Genomic DNA, 17,009 nt, shown 5'->3' with positions numbered 1-17,009 from the left:
TTTTGTGCAAAATAGGAAAAATATTATTTTATAAAGATTTTGGAAAAATGAGAATTTTTCCTTAAAATAAAGATTTTATTCTTAGAGATCTCAAATAGGGATGAAAATATCACTATATATCAGTGATATATCACGTATTGAAATGACCTAGTACATATATGAGATAAATATATCGACCATTTGATTTTTTTTATTTTTCCTCCATTTATTGTCAATATTTGGATGATATTTTGATAATTTACCGATATTTCGACGATATTACTAATAAATCGGTGTCACGTCAACTTCCCTTTCATTTAAAACTTTGAAATTAAAACGGGCCTCAAAAGCATCTGGCCCAACTTGCTACAACCCAATCCATCCAAGCCTTCAAAAACATCTAACCCAACTTGCTAAAGCCTAATCCATCCAAGCCTTCAAAAGCATCTGACCCAACTTGCTACAACCCAATTCATTCAAGCCTTCAAAAGCATGCATCCTTACTGCAACCCAATCCACGCCTTAACAATACACAAGATGGGAGCATCCCTTCTTAAATACAACTTCATTTTGCCCCTCATTTTCGATGTGGAATTCACTTCCACAAAGATTAGAAAAATTATAAATAAAATAAAACTTAATAACGTTTAGAAATGATGACCCAAAACCCTAAACTTGAAACCCTAAATTCTAAATCCTAAACCCCTAAAACCTTAAGCTCTAAAATCCTAAGACCTAAACTATAAACCTTAAATATTAAACCCTAAACCTTTTTCTTTCCTTCCACATTTATTCTTTATTTTCTTTCCCTATCTTTTTTCAGAAACCAAAAATAATATAAAGAAAATGATTTTCTCATGTTTGGTTGTACTTTAAAAATATTAAAGAAATTATAATATAATTAATATTAGTAAAATTTTTGTGTATTTTCAAATTATTTAATACTTATAAAATAAGTTAAATGAGTTTGAAGTGGTATATAGGAATGCAACAACAATAATGTATTTTGTGTAATATAGGTTTCTCATACAATAACAAAAATGTTTTTTTAACACTACAACCCGAACAGTAGCTTGGGCGGGTTGGACTAGTGTGGACATACTTTTGACCTTTTAAGCGTATGATTCGTGAATAGTTTGTTGTCATGATTGATACCCACACTAAATGCACTTTTACTTTGCATAAGATTATGAACAGCTTATTTTGTTTGGTTTAATAAAAATGCTGGATGGATTATTTTATCTCTCGCTTCAGGAGTGCTTGGGGGACACAGAGAGAGAAGCTAAGAAAGGATAGCGTCAGTGGCCGCCAGGTAAACCTAACCCTAAATCTTCCATCTTCGTCTCTCTTTCTCCGATTTTCTCTTTCTTTCTCATTGGAGTTCACTCCACGAGGTGAATCCACGATCCGAAAACTATCGGCTCCTTCTTCCTTTTGGGATGTGATCTTGCTCTTTTTATAATTGTTGTAAATTGTATGTGCTTGCCGCTCGTATAAATTTTGAGTATTTTATGTTCGTCTCTGTCTCCCACTCTGATCTTCGTTGTAAGTTTTGCTTTTTCATTGTCCTCCATCGATAGCATTTTTGTCCGTGGGTAGGAAAACTGCAGTGGGTTGACTGATGAGAACTGGGATGTGCCCATGACTAGATGTTGCAAAAGTTTATTCTCCAAGTTTTGAAGATCCTTAATTGGATGTTTTCTCTCTAATTCCTTTCCTGTTTAAGAAATTGTTGAATTTATGAGGAAAATATAGGGATCTTTCCCAAAGAAGAAATGACAGCACAGTCAATGGCTAAATGGGCGTGGATTAACAACCATAATAATTCTCATGTACTGTCCCCTCTTCATTGGATAGTCAGCTGTGAAGTTTGCCGATCTGGATCTCCAGGAAGTGTTGATTGTCCTGTTTTTAGTAAGTTAGTAAGTCTTCTTCAAATACAGGAGAATCTCCAACTATCCAATGGTAGTTTTTTGAAGGCTATTGAGGCTTATGTTGTAGACTTAAGGCTATGGCCGCCAGGCTGAGGTTGAAGCCTCAAATATTCAATGAGTTTTGATTGGTTTTGGGCCTTTGCCAGCTTGTCCAATCCTTGGGATAAACCTTTTACAAAATAACAGTTTAGCTGGCTTCCATTTAATATTGAGACCTCTGTGGATCTAAGTACTATGTGTAATGCTAAGCAACTGAAATTTTTTAATGATCAGAGGCACAGAAGACTCGTAAGCTACCTTTGTAGTTGAAGTAATTAACTTGTTTATGCTTTCCCATGCAAACCATATCTGGAAGGTGCAATACATCTTATTTTGTTTAACAACAGTATGTAATATTTTGAGATACTTGATGGGTGCTTTAGAACATATGTGGAAGATGGGATTGTAATTCACTAGGTAAAATATTTTCCCACAACCAAAACAACTGTGTATGATACCAGTCCTCCATTTAAGGATAACTGTAATATTTTTCAACTTGCTTTGGAATTGGTTATGACCCAGAAGCTATTAACTCCTTATGTTCAGCTTGCAGAATGATTGGATTTGGTATGATTTTACTGGAGGTTATACCCCTTAATCAGGGATCCATTCCCTTATATTCATTGTTTTTATAGGTATAGACATTTATTCAGCTTTAATTCCTCTTACAGTCTCTTTCTTTACGTGGATGGCTCTTTTAGGTGAGATCCTCAATGTTGGTCACCATATTTGCAAGGGTTTGTAATAGGTAAAACCAGATATGTCATCTGCCTCAATGTGAAGAGTCACTTGACCATCTTTTTATTTCTTCTTGTTTTGCCTCCCTCATCCAACAGTTCATTTTTTCTTGGTTTGGGGTGTCTTGGGTTTTCCTTTCATTCATTGGAAATTTTCTTTTCATTTGACCCAATAATGCTACATAGACAAAACATGTGTTCAACTGACAAGGATGGAAACACATATGGAGTTTACCAAAAAATCTGGTGGATGTTTGCTTAAGCTTAAGATATTAATTCTTAGATGCATATTGCATAAAATGAGTGTGCTACCTAATGTTGGTATGATACTTAATATTGGTATGATATATCATATGGTCCCATGACTTGGTCCTTTCAAATTTGAAAACATCTGTAATGAAAATTGGAAATGCTATTCAACATTCTAAATGCCATGCCACATTGAGGTAGATATCCCTGTGATTTTTGTAAAAGTGGGAACTCTTATTGGACATAGAATTTAAAAATATTGGAAACACAATTATAATAGAAAGCTGGTAGTAAATTAGTCAAAAAGGACCTGTTATGAGATTGGAAAGATGGATCTAAGGGGTGCAGAAAGTTTGAGGTTGGTCCTCATTCATTCCAAGTCCTTTGGGCTTAGAGCTGATTGGGTAAAGCAGTGGAGAGAGGCACAGATGAAAAAGGCATGGCTGCTGGAGATGGATCAAAGTGAGCAGAGGAGTGTTGGATTGGCTTTTGAAGTCCTTGGATTTATGCTATAACTGGAGAGGGGAAAAACTCTTCAAGGGCGAATTGAGAGATTGTGGTAGAAGGTTTAAGATAGAAATGTGTCAAAATGAAGCTACGCATTATCTCTTGGTCTCTGTTCTCATTGCATGACAAAAGATACTTCATTATTATTCCAGAGGGTTAGCCTTCTGGAATAATAATGAAGTATCTTTTGACATCCAATGAGAACAAATATACCAGTGACCGTATGATACCGAACAAATACTAGATACCAATTGAAAGGGAGGAGATGAAATTACTGAATAGATACTACTTGTGTAAAGAAGAGGAAACTAGTGACCTCCTTTTTTGGTTTGTATTAAGGCTAGAATGTTGTGAAATTTGATCTTCGCCCTTTTCAGTGTGCATTGGGTTTTGCATTCCTCCGTGAGAGGGAACTTGCTTGGGTGGCATGGAAGCCTTGTGGGCAAAAGAAGAGAGAAGGCATGGAGGGCTGCAACTTTATGCTTAATGTGGAGTTTATGGAAGGAAAAGAATGAGAGAGCATTCAATGATGTCGAACGGTCCGACCAAGCTATCAAATTTTCTTTTTTGTATAATTTTGTGAATTGGGCTAGGGCGTATATAGAGGACCACACTTTGTCTATGATTGACTTCATAGATTGACTGTTTGTTAAGTAAGGGGATGGCTTTCTTGTTCCTTTGCTGCCTAGTTTTTTTGGGTGTTTCTTTGTATACTTCGTGTGTCTGTTTTCACCATTTCTAGGCGTTTCTAATGCAAGATCTTATTTACTTATCAAAAAAAAAATTATTCTAGAGGGTAGGATGGGATTTGTTGGGATGGAAATTAAGGGAGATATCCTTAGATGGTGTTGACATCAAGTTTGGGGGAGAGGGCAACTCCAGGTCAAGAAGTTTGGAAAGGTCTTGCCTAGTAAAAATAGGTGTAAGCTATGCAAATGCTACTAAAAAATTGCCAAGAAGAATGGGCGAAGAAGTTTGGGTTCAAGTCGGGAATGCTACATACTCTTCTAAGTTGAAAGCCCTTAACTATTGTTTGGTAGGTGAATGGGATGTCAAAGATGTGTGAACACCAAAGTTAAGGGTAGTGGAAAATTGTGTAAAGACCAAGTGAAGGCTATTTAGACCAGTGAAAGTGGCCTTAATGAGTGATCCCTTATTCCTGTTTGAGTTCTCTACATAAGATCATGCTAAAAAAGCTTTGGATGAGGGTTGCTGCTCTCTTAATGGTCATCAAGTTTCTCTAAATTGGTGGGTACCAATTGTGAGGTGAGCTCGACTGGATTTTTAAAGGGATTTTCATGGGTGAGACTCCTAGGTTTGCCTTTAAAACTTTGAGATATGGAGTTCTCCAAAAAGGTGGTGGATGCATGTGGGGGGTTCATAGCTGTGGATGAGGAGACCGAATAGTCCCTCAATTTCAAATAGGTAAGAATCCTGCTTAAAAACATTGGAAAGGAGGTGCCTTGAAAAATAGAGGTGATAGTAGGGTTTGCCTCCTCTATTCTGCTATGGTGGGAGAACTCTATGTGGTACTCAACCTTGCAGGTCACTGTTGTAGTAAAATCCCAAAGCAAAACATTGTTAGAATACAAAGAAAGCAATGTGCGAGAAGAAGAGAGGTTTAGTTCACGTGCTTTGGTGCATGTTGACAAGGACCTCAATCGAAAGGAGGTTCTGCTATAGCCAAAACGATTGATTCTGTCAAGAGTGGTGGGGATGTTGGCTTGTTGCCTTGGAGAAGTTCTGTTAATTCTAAGCTAAAAGGTTATGAGGATCTTACTTTTGAAAATCTACCTAGGGCTACCAATAAGTATGGTGGGGGTCCTGATAGAGGAAAAAGCGGAAATGACGACCTTTTGAGGATGGGATTTGTGAAATCTGACTATAAGTATGGGGATGACTGATTGTGGGCTGCTTGGGTTTGATGATAAGGTGGTTGAGCCAGAGCCTAGAAGGGAAGCCCTACTTATAGAAGGGGGCTTGGATCTTTTGTGAAGCCCAATTCAATTCAAGCTAGTTGTTTTAAAAACAAAATGGGCCTTCTTCTTTAAAAGAAAGTGGGCCTATAGGCTGAAAGTTGGGTAAGGCCCAAAAAGACCTGCCTCAGGAAATTAAAACAAGTAAAGAAGCCCCATGCACATTCTCACAACTATATTATGTCCTCTAAAGGAGATGAGGAGGGGGGTAGTGGTGGTCCTTGATTGCTAGGGCTCACACAGGAGATGATTGGGGAGGAAAAGGTTGTTGGGGAGGAAGCTCTTGAGGATGTGATGTAAGCATAGTTTTAAAAGGCTCAAAGCGCACCAAGGCGCAAAGTAGTCTTGGAGCCTGAGGCGCAGGCTTTAGTGAAGTGAGGCGCACTCTAATTTACATATATATTTTTATATAATATAATCAAATTTAACAATCATTTATTTGTCCTAAACACATAAATCATCAAATATCATCCAAAACTTCAATTTAATCATTTCTTCACTTCTTCTATTTTTCTCTTATTTTTCCCCTATTTTCCCCCTATTTTTCTTCTTCTTCTTCACTTCTCTAGCACGGTTGAGGCTAGGGCAAGATTGGGAGTGGTCTCGAGTTGAGAAAGACTAGAAAAGGGGGTTGGAAGGGAGGAACAAGCCAAAACGGCGTTGATTTGGCCTGTTTTTTTTTTAAAGGAATAGGCTCCAAAACGACGTCGTTTTGGCTTGTTCCTTTAAAATTAAGAAGGGTCAAAACGACGCCGTTTTGGACCCACCAAATAAAAAAAAATTAGGGCTCAGTCCAACCCTCTGCAACCCGATGGAAGAAGAAGGAGTGCGTACCTGGTCAGAGGCAAGTCAGGCGACCGCATCGCGCCTTGCCGGAGGCGAGCGCCTTGCGCGCCTAAGCGGTGCCTTCGTGAAAGGGGCATCGCTTGCCTTCAGCCTAGGCGCGCCTTTCACAACTATGGATGTAAGAGTTTGCCCCTATAGCCTTGGAGTACAATCAAAAGGCAGTTGAGGGGAGTAAATTAGGTACGAATGGATATTTTGAAGATCTAGTGAAGCATGGGTTTGTGAGGGGTCCTCTGTGTATGATTCTCAAGGACGAACAATCTATTGTACTTCAAGATCACCTAGTCTTAGCCCTTCAAGTGAAAGGGTGGATGTTTCGACCCTAAGGGAGTAAAGCTTTGGAAAATCCCCCATGTCTGATCAAAGTGAGGCGATAAGAGAGGAAAGGTTGTCGCTTGAGATTTCTGTAGCAAGAGAGGTGGGAACAATGAGATCCCCTTGGGTGAACAAAAAATTCCTTGGAGTTTGTAAGTCAATGGGGGTCTCAATGGAAGGCTTCAAAGGATATATCTTGAGAATTCTTGTAGAAATTGAGAATAGAAAATGCTTTGAGTCTGTCAAAAGCTAGGCAAAAAGGGAGCATTATCCAACTCAAGGAAAGACAGAGAATTGAAGAAACTCTTTAGCTCCATTTATGAGGGCAATATAGGCAAAGAGGTAGAGGATGGGGGGATGGGTAGGCATGTAACTTTATTATCCAAATGAAGCTTGGGATTTTCTCCTTGAATGCTAGAGGCTTGCATGACCCAGATAAAAGAAAGGTAGTTAAGTTTATGGTTAGAAAACATAAGCCAAACTTGGTATGTGTTCAAGAAACAAAAATGAGGGAGATGTCAAACAAGATTGTGAGAAACTTGGGTGTGGGAAGGCATCTGGGTTGGGCGTCTCTGAATGCAAGGGGCATGACAAGAGGGGTGTTGTTATTTTAGGATACAAGAGTATTGGAAAGGATGGCTATTAAAGTGGGTTCTTTTTTTAAATTTCTTGTCAATTTAGAAATTGTGAAGATGGTTTTCTTTGGGTGTTTTTTGGGCTATATGGCCCACTAAAGGGAAGAGAGAGGAGGGAGATGTGGGAGGAGTTTAGCTTCAATTAAGGGTCTTTAGGATAAGCCTAGGTGCATAGTTGGTGACTTAAGTGGTGCATTTTCCAGTTGAAAAGAGCAATTGTAGGTAGTTGTTAGCTGCTATGAGAGAATTCTTCATCTTTATTGAAGAGTTTGAGCTTGTAGACTCACTTCTAGGTGGAGGTGGTTCACGTGGAGTGAAGGACAGGGAGGATCATTCAAGGCACATTTGGACTGTTTTTTATTTTTTGGAGATTGGAAGGATCACATTTCAAGGGCCCTACAATTTTTGTTGCCAAGACCATTGTTTGACCATTCTCCTATCTTGCTAGATTGGGTTTGGGGGGGAAGGCAAAGGTCTACTCAGATTTGAAAACATGTGGTTAAAGTTAGAAGGCTTTTTGCGGATAAAATCAAAGAGTGGTGGTAGATGTATAATTTTAGGGGTAGCCCCAACTTTGTGCTTGCGAAGAAATTACAAGCATTGAAAATGACTTGAAGAAATGGAATAAAGAGGTGGTTAGTATTGTCTCAGCTAGGAAGGATTCTGCTTTTGAGTTTATCAACTATTGGGATAGTGTAGAAAGCTAGGACCCTTTGCCAACGAGGATAGGGGAAGCCAGAAGGTTGCTAAAGATGAGTACAGTCATCTAGCTATCTTAGAAGAAACCTCTTGGAGGCAAAAGTCAAGGGCTCTTTAGCTAAAGGAAGGAGATAACAACACCAATTTTTTTCACTGCATGGCTAATGCAAGGAGAAATGAAAATTTTGTTAGTGGTGTCCGGTTGGAAAAAGAGGAGGAGCTTAAAGAAGACATTTTTTTTCCTGCTTTAAAGTAGTGTTTGATGAATCCCAAGCGAGAAGAACAAAGCTATTCAAAAGCATTGACTCTTCAAACAAAGAGGGCTTTGAGAAGGAGGTGACTGTAGCACTTTCAAAATTGGAGGGTGACAAGGCACTTGGGCTAAATGGATTTTCAATGGCTTTTTGGAAGTTTTGTTGGCCTAGAGTAGGTAGGGAAGTGATGCATTTTTTTGAGGAGTTTCATTCGAAGAATTCCATGGCTCGTAGCCTTAATGCAACGTTTTTAGTTCTTATTCATAAAAAAGGAGATATGTGACATGAAGGATTTTAGGCTAATCAACCTAGTGGGGTGTCTTTATAAACTTCTAGCAAAAGTCCTAGCTAATAGGTTGAAAAGGGTGGTTGGCAAGGTGGTGTCAAATAGTTAAAATGCTTTTGTAAGGGGTGGATAGATTCTGGATGCTATCTTGATTGCAAATGAGGCTATTGACTCTAGGAAGCATAGTTCCAATGTGGGTTTAGTTTGCAAATTGGATATAGAAAAGGCTTATGATCACGTAAGTTGGAAGTTCCTTTTCTCAATCTTAGAAAATATGGGATTTGGCCCCAAATGGAGACAATGGATCTAGTTTTGTATTTCTTATGTGAGAGTGACAGCTATTGTTAAATGGCACTCCCACCAATTTCTTCTCGACCTCTAGAGGTTTGGGGCAGGGGGTCCCTTTCTCACCCTATCTTTTTTGTGTTGGTCATGGAAGCCCTCATTGGCTTAATTGCAAAGGCTAAACAAGGAAGTTTCATTAGGGTTTTTCAAGATTAAGGGTAGAGGGGCAGAGGTGACTCAAGTCTCAAACCTTTTGTTTGCATATGATACCCTTTTTTTTTGTTTTGTGAGGATAATGTAGATTAGTTGAAATATTGGAAGTGGGTTGTGACTTGCTTCACATTGGTGTCAAGCTTGAAAATAAATATGCAAAAAAGTGAAATTATTCTAGCGAGGGAGATGGAGGATGTAGATAGAGCAACTTCTCCTTTTGGGTGCAAAGTTGGAAAACTTCCTACTTCTTATCTAAGCTTACCCCTTGGGGCCCCCTCACAAGCATTGTGGTGTGTGGGATTCAATCGAGGAGAGGTTTAAGAAGAAATTGGCTGGTTGGAAAAAAATAGTACCAATCCAAAGGAGGAAGACTAGTGTCCTTATTAAGAGCACTCTATCAAACCTCCTATTTATTTTATGTCCCTCTTTGCAATTCTTAGAAAAGTGAGTATCAAATTAGAGAGAATTTAAAGAGACTTTTTATGAGGAGATTCGGGAGAAAGGAGAAAGATCCATTTGGTAAATTGGCTAGATGTGTGTAAGGATTAAAAATATGAAGGGCTAGGACTAAGAAGGTTGGAGGGTCTCAATCAAGCCTTGCTAGGCAAAGGGTTATGGAGGTTTTCTGTTGAGTGATAGAGCTTGTGGAGGAAGATTATTTTTGGAAAATTCAGGGAAATGGATGGGGGGTGGAATACTAGAGGGGTGGGGGATTCTTTTGGGATGAGCCTTTGAAAAGACATTAGAAAAGGGTTGGAAGAGTTTTGTGTCAAAACTTCTATTCGAATAGAAAATGGTAGATATACTAGATTCTGGTGGAACAAATGGGCAACGTAGTTTAAGTTGAAAGATGCATACCCTACTCTTTTCAAGATAGCTTCCCACAAAAATGTTACAGTTGTAGACTTATAGGAAAGAGATGGGGGTAAAGGGGGATGTTGAGAGGTTCAATTTAGAAGACCCTTCCAAGATTGGGAGATAGAGGAGGTGACCCATTTTTTAGAGCTACTTCACCCGTTAAAAGTGCAAGAAGAAGACATTTTAATTTGGAAGATGATAGAAGGGGAAATTTTAGCGTCAAGTCATATTACATTTTCTTAAGGGTGGAGAATAATTTAGTTTTTTTAGGTAAAGAGATCTAGGGATCTTGTGCTCCTCAAATTTGTTTTTTTTGCTTGGGAAGCTGTTTGGGGAAAGATCTTAACGGTAGATGCTTTAATGAAGAGGGGATGACAAATGATCAATAAATGTAGCCTTTATAAAGATAGTGAAGAATCAATTGATTACATTTTGATTCATTGTGACAAGACAAGAGAGCTGTGGTGTTTTTTTTTTTTCTGTCAGTAGTCTTTGGCTTGGTTTGTGTGTTTCCATCCTTAGTGAAAAATCTCCTCCTACAATGGAAAGTTAAGGGGTTAAACAAGAAGAAAAGAGTAGTTTGGCGTTTGGCTCTGATTTGCTTATTTTGGTGTATTTGGAAAGAGTGCACCTGAAGGACTTTTGAAGATGAGAGCTTTAAGATCAAAGATTGAAGGCTTTCTTCATACAGTCACTTTTAGAGTGGTCCTAGGATTCTTTACAGTTGGAGAACCCCTCTATGTTGAATTTCCTAAATGCTTTTTATTGTGGTTAGCATTGCCTTGTTTTTGTAGGCTTTGTTTGATGCTTACTTTTGGTTGTTTTGTGTATACTGCCTGTGTACATAGGGTGCCCCCCACTCTTTTTAGGCGCCTCTTAATGCATGATCTTGTTGCCTATCACAAAAAAAAAAGAAGGTCAAAATAGAGAGTGAGGAGCCCAAATAGCTGCTTTTCTATGACCACTTATTGTTGTTGCAACATTTGAAGATCTCAGTAGCTAAGATATTAACAGTCCTCATACCCACTTGAGAAATTCTCTCTAATTTGTTATTTATTTTTTATTTATTTTGAAATAATTCTTTTGAGAGAAAAGTGTTTATGGGCTGGAATCTCGGAAAACAATTCATGCTGTTCATTGAAATTGATTTTTCTGGAGGAAGTACATGCATGATTGAAAGAGGCTCATATCACCCTTTGTGAATTTCTACCATTTGTATGCTGAACTAAAAAAATTAATATTTTCAACCTGCATATGGAAACCTATTCTTTAACAGGTAAAATGCAAGGAGCAATACAAGCAATTGTATCACATGGAAGCATTGTAAAAAATGCAGTTCTGCATCAAATCAGGCTGGTGAATCCAATCATGCCATCTGTTGTATTTTCTCGTCTTCAGTCGGTTACTTCAGCTCGTATGGAGGAGCATGGTTTTGAGAGCACCACAATTGCAGACGTTTTGAAAGGAAAAGGCAAAAGTGCAGATGGTTCTTGGCTTTGGTGCACTACAGATGATTCTGTTTATGATGCTGTGAAATCAGTATGCATTTTTGTGCTTTGTGACACTTCTAATTTTTGTTATGCTATGACACTTTGGCATGAGGATTGAATCTGTAGATGAAATGTCTCACTTCCATTTCAGATGACACATCACAATGTTGGAGCCTTGGTGGTTGTGAAACCTGGAGAGCAAAAATCTATTGCAGGAATCATCACAGAGAGAGGTAAATGGAGAATCCCTCTATTTACTTTCTTAGTTTATGCATGACACATTTGATATATCTGAACCACTATTGTTTCTTGGAGCTCTCTGTGTGGGAAAATATTTTGTGGATTTGTGTGGTAGCATACCAACATAGAGGCTCCCAGTATGGTGGAGTTCAGTCATACCCTTTTTTTTTTTTTTAATCAAATTTTTGTATTTTTGGGAAGGATTCCTCATCCTTCTCATACACTTTTTATTTTATTTAATACATGTTTTATTTGTGATTAAAAAAATATATTATGTGGATTTGGACTATGGTAAGAAAAATATCAAGAAAAAACATCTCTCTTATGGCTGTCCAGAAAGTAGATGAGAGCCTACTTCATTTGTTAGGCTAGTTGTCAGAGATTGCTAGCCTACCTGCAACCTGAAGCAACTCCATGCCTTCAGTTCTCAGGATTAAATGGATTGGCGATGCATTTTCTTATATAGATATCTACTTCCTGATAGGGCTAATCAAACTTATATGCAGTTGGGTTTAATGCAACAAGTGATCTATAAGCACCAGTATAAGTAGAAGCTTGTCCAGAAGCAATACCAGCAGCAGGAACAAACGATTTTGTTTCCCCTTCATAGATTATTCATCTCTGGATTGGTCTGTTTTTATCTGCTATGCTTTCTGAAACCTTCTGTAGTTGTGACATTTATCATATTGGGAAACAACAGTTCCTTAGGGAAGCAACTTGGTAGACTGATTAGGAGCAGCAACTAATTTGTGAAAATTTCATCTTGGCATACAATTCAAATTGTTTGTGTTTGCTTGTGCAAAAAGGGAGGGCTGTGTGGAGTTCAACTAAAGTGGCATCTAAGGTTATTTTGTGAAGGACTGCACCGTGCTATGGTGTTCCAGGATACACCATAGCATTTGGTAGTGATTTTTGATAGTGATTTATTTTTGTTTATTTGATAAGTATTCCAAATTCCTTTGACCTAATATTTTTATATTCATATTCTATTTAAGCCTCAATCCTAGAAAAGTGAGTTCATTGCTTGAGAAGATTCAACGACTTCCTGTGGGGGGAATCACCAGAAATCAAACCCCATTTTGTTGATGGGTCTATTGTCTACATTGAGAAGAAAATAGGGGGAGGGGTGGTCTTGCTACTAGGAGTTTTTTTGTGCTCAACGAGGCCTTGATTGACAAATGGACTTGGAGGTTTGCAATGGAAATGCAAGGTCTTTGGAAAAAAGTGTTATAGTAGGGAAGTTTAGGGAAGAAGCGGGGGAAATGCAGTTCATGAGGGAAGACATGGATTGAGGCTGTGGAAGGCAATTAAATAAGGTTTGTATGCCATTAAAAGCATATCTTGTTTCACAGTGATGAATGGAAAAAGGGTAAATATTTTGGAAGGATGGGTGGTGTGGTGAGTCAATTTTGAGTGATTCCTTTCCTTCTCTTTTTGCTATTGCCACTGGAAAAGACTCATGGGTAGCAGATGTGTGAGAGCAGACAGGGGAAAGGGAATGTTGAGCCCTTGTTTTGTTAGATAGTTGCATGATTGGGAGCTTGAAAGAATGGAGGAATTCCTCTTAAGATTGCAAATGAAAGTGGTTAGCTGAAATGATGAGGATAGGGCAGTATGGTTAGAATCAAAGACTGGTAAGTTTTTAGTAAAACCCCCATACTCCTATTTGATATTAAGGCTATATGATCCCTTCCTGAAAGAAATTGTTTTGATTAGTAAACCACCTCTTGCTTCATTGCACCAAGAAAAGTATCTTGTGGCATCTAGGATTCTCATTGTTTGTGAACTTCATTTGAAGAGGCTCTCTTAAGTTGGTAGAAATCCTTTGTGAGGAAGAGAAGAAATATGGCATGAAGGGTTGCTCCCCTTATGCATATTTTGGACTTTTTTTTTTTTTTTTTAAGATAAAAAACAAACATATGTATTAATTAAGAATAAATAAAACATGAGAAGGATGAGAAATCCTCCCCGTGAAATACAGATCTGATATAAAAGAACTAAGTAGGCCTCCTCAATACAAGGGGCTATACAAAAAGTACAAAAGGCCTGTGCAAGTATAACAACTCTTGGCCCTGTAGACCCTACCCTAAGGTGTGCAAATCGAAAACCAACTAACTTGAATTACACTCAAAGGATAGGGTTTAAAAATGTCTATATAGTAGGAAACTAAGAAATGAAACGCATCTCACATCATCTTTGGCATCTTTCAAGTGTCCTAAAAAATCCTAGCGTTCTTCTCTCTCCACTCAATTCACAACAAAAAGAGACATGCGATCCTCCAAAGAGTTTTGCCTCTAATAGAGTTTCCAAAGCACTTGAAAGAAATCATCATCGTATCATGAATATTGTCTGGTAGAACCCACACCATCCTCGCCTATGAGAAAATCTTATGCCACAATCCCAAAGTAATTGGACATTGTAAGAAAAGATGATCAACCGTCTCAATACTCCTCCTACAAAGGATGCACCAATCAAGGCTAAGGGCTTTGAAAGGTCTTTTCAACGGTAGCACATCATTGGTATTTACCTTCTCATGTGCCATTAACTAGGCGAAACCCATGACCTAAGAGGGGATTCTTGATTTGCACAAAAAGTTAGCCAGGTAGAAAGGAGTAGAATATGAAAAATTGGATAAGGCTAACATAAAAGAATTTACTGAGAAAACTTCTAAAGATAACAGAACCCAAGCTTTTGCATTTGGAATCAAAGGAGTCAAATGAACATGGGAAAGTCAATACATTAGTCTTTCAAGATCCTCAATCTCCACATCCGTTAGATTGCGGCAAAAGATAAGATCCCAAGACGTAGAAGTATCATTACCTAATATGACTGAAATGGAAAGGTTTTTAGTTGTGGTGACTCTAAAAAGTCTTGGAAATTGTAAGCGTAACGGTTAGTCCCCCCACCACAAATCTTCCCAGAAACAAATTCTGGACCCATCACCCACTGCAAAGCGAGTGTGTAGAAAAAACCTAGAGAATATGTGTAATGACCTTCCAGGGGCAACGATGTGACCATTTGACTAAATTATTGGCGTCTTATCCATTAGGATATGTCCTATAGATACTCATGACAACCTGATGCCAAAGGGTAAAACTTTCCTGAGGGTACCTCCAAAACCCTTCCCTCATAAAGCTTGGTTCCTCAAAGTAATGTTCCCAAACCTTAACCCACCAAATTTCTTAGGTTTATACAGTATGTTCCAACTAACCAGGTGAACCCTTTTACCCTTCCTAGACCTCGACCTTAGAAAATCTCTTCGTAATTTCTCAATCCTCAAAGCTATTGAAGCTGAAATCTTGAAAAGAGAAAGATAGTAGCTTGGGATGTGCATCAAACAAGACTGAATTAGGGTGATTCTACCTCCTAAGGATAAGAAAGCTTTTTTCCATCCATCCAACCTCATAGAGACTATATCCAACACTGAATCCCTAAAGGAAATCGATTTTGGGTTCCATCCTAAAGGAAGACCCAAATACATTAAAGGTCACTTAGAGATATCACACGATCAAGCAAAGAAGTCAACCTGGTGGATTGAACTAATGTTGATCCCAGAAAAATTGGATCAAGCAAAGATTCCAGCCTTAAAAGCTCTGAAGCTCCAAAAAGTTTTAGCATCCACGATCCACTTGATTCTCTCCTATGGAACAGTTGGTAGCCAAAAGGTGTGTCTTGGCCTAACCCACTCTTGGAAAATTTTTGGAAACATGCCCCCAAACATGTTTTCTATCATTTCATTTTTCCTATAGTGAAAGACACAAAGCAATTCTCATTTCTGCCTACCAAATAGGCCTAAGAGTTTTAGTAGAATTTTTTATGATTGATGGATTACTTGGATTCTTCCTTTCTTCAATTATATGCATTTGTGCTTTCTTTTAAGCACAATATTTACCTTTCATTTTTCCTAACCGAAATACTCTTCTTTTGTAACCGTAAATGTAAATGTATTTCTACTTGCATCATCAACATCCTAGTTTGGACACTGCCAAAAATTTTATGACCTGTTTCTCAGAATTCCAACACCAAATTTACCTTCTAAATCTTCCTTCAACACCCAACTGTTCAGTTTGCATAGCCAAAACCCTAAACCTGTTACCTCTTCTTGACCTTAGCTCACCAATTTGAAAGATTTGTAAACTGCAGTATTCAAGATTTAAGCTAGTTCTGCGTTATGATCATAATTACACTTTTGGCTGCACATACTGCACTCTCAAGCTTGGTGAGGTGCTGTTGTACTTTTCCAGTTCTCCCTGATTTGATGTTTCATTTCCAGATTATCTGAGAAAGATCATAGTACAGGGAAGATCATCCAAGTCAACGAAGGTTGGAGATATCATGACTGAAGAGGTATGTTTTGTACCCTTTTTGATAGAATAAAGTTCATGCTTGGGTTATGTCCAATTGTCAGTCACAAGTTTATATATACATCTACACAATTTTAAATCCCATCCTATGTGTTATGCCAATAATACCTGTGCTCCTTTTTCTCGATGTATAATCTGTAAATTTGTGGTTGCAAATGCCATACTCATTATGTGGTGGTCTCAGAACAAGCTTATCACAGTCTCACCCAATACCAAAGTTCTGCGAGCAATGCAGCTGATGACAGGTAATATTCCTTGTTGAATGCTTTTAATTGCTGGGTTATCATGGCCTCCCCTCCAGGATGACAATTTGACCTTGTAAATCATGCTTGGTTGGCAGATAACCGCATTAGGCACATTCCAGTGATTGATGACAAGGAAATGATAGGCATGGTGTCCATTGGGGATGTGGTTCGTGCTGTGGTGACCGAGCATAGGGAGGAGTTGGACCGCTTGAATGCATACATCCAGGGGGGTTATTAAATGGTTATGCTAATTATGATGAGATATCAAGTTGCCTATCAGAAAAAAAGAAGATGAAATGCTTTTGAGCTCTCTTGGGTGGATAATACTTCTCTTTGAACACTAGTACTACGCTGACTGCTTGTAAATATATGTTGTGCTGTGTGGAACTTATGCTACTTGTTTTTGTGCTTGGAGTACATCGCCATGTGGACTATGGCTAAATAATATGCACTATGATTCCCACTTGAAACTTGTTTTTCAATACACAATTGCTGACACAAAGTCTAATTGATTAATAAAAAACACTAATTCTAGCTGCTACATATATCTGGATGATGCACTGGCCTTGATGTTGGTAAGGGTTTTGACTACTCTGTACTGGTGATTTGCCTTTCAGTTGAATAATGAATAAAACAACATATACATAATCCTAGGTTATCTGAGAGATATGTGCATACTCTGAATGATCTCTCTAGCTAAAATTCCTCAATGAGGTGATAAAAATATCCTATAATCACAACTACCCTGTATTCACAAAGCACTTCCTGGCTGTCATACAGAAGGCCCAGGTCCACTTCTGTGACCTTCCACCAACTTATGGAAGATTGCGTTGAGTTGAGACCATAATCTCAACTTGA

The 17,009-nt window shown here is 38.3% G+C and overlaps 1 protein-coding gene across 2 annotated transcripts; it reads left to right on the top strand.

Annotated features, from left to right (window-relative positions):
* Positions 1-1,163: 1,163 nt before the first annotated feature.
* LOC100265678 (CBS domain-containing protein CBSX3, mitochondrial) lies at positions 1,164-16,621 on the top strand. 2 transcript variants are annotated; one of them, XM_002262866.3, is made up of 6 exons: positions 1,164-1,291; positions 11,089-11,351; positions 11,454-11,535; positions 15,816-15,889; positions 16,091-16,151; positions 16,247-16,621. In XM_002262866.3, the coding sequence occupies exons 2-6, from the start codon at positions 11,094-11,096 to the stop codon at positions 16,387-16,389; spliced, it is 618 nt and encodes a 205-aa protein (XP_002262902.1). In that variant the 5' UTR covers positions 1,164-1,291; positions 11,089-11,093; the 3' UTR covers positions 16,390-16,621. The 2 variants fall into 2 exon arrangements, with proteins under 2 accessions (XP_002262902.1, XP_002262956.2); XM_002262920.5 differs by having other exon boundaries at positions 1,193-1,373.
* The last annotated feature ends 388 nt before the right edge of the window (positions 16,622-17,009 follow it).

This window comes from Vitis vinifera, chromosome 6, assembly GCF_030704535.1.
Source record: "Vitis vinifera cultivar Pinot Noir 40024 chromosome 6, ASM3070453v1".
In the NCBI taxonomy this organism is placed as follows: domain Eukaryota; kingdom Viridiplantae; phylum Streptophyta; class Magnoliopsida; order Vitales; family Vitaceae; genus Vitis; species Vitis vinifera.
The sequence above is the reverse complement of the archived record's forward strand: the minus strand, read 5'-3'. Positions and strand labels throughout refer to the sequence as shown.

Excerpts from the sequence above, each read along its gene's own strand:
- LOC100265678 (XM_002262920.5), top strand. The coding sequence starts at position 1,208 with ATGGATTATTTTATCTCTCGCTTCAGGAGTGCTTGGGGGACACAGAGA. Across the intron at positions 1,374-11,088 it reads ATTGGAGTTCACTCCACGAG|GTAAAATGCAAGGAGCAATA; the intron begins GTGAATCCACGA and ends ATTCTTTAACAG. Across the intron at positions 15,890-16,090 it reads GAGATATCATGACTGAAGAG|AACAAGCTTATCACAGTCTC; the intron begins GTATGTTTTGTA and ends TGGTGGTCTCAG.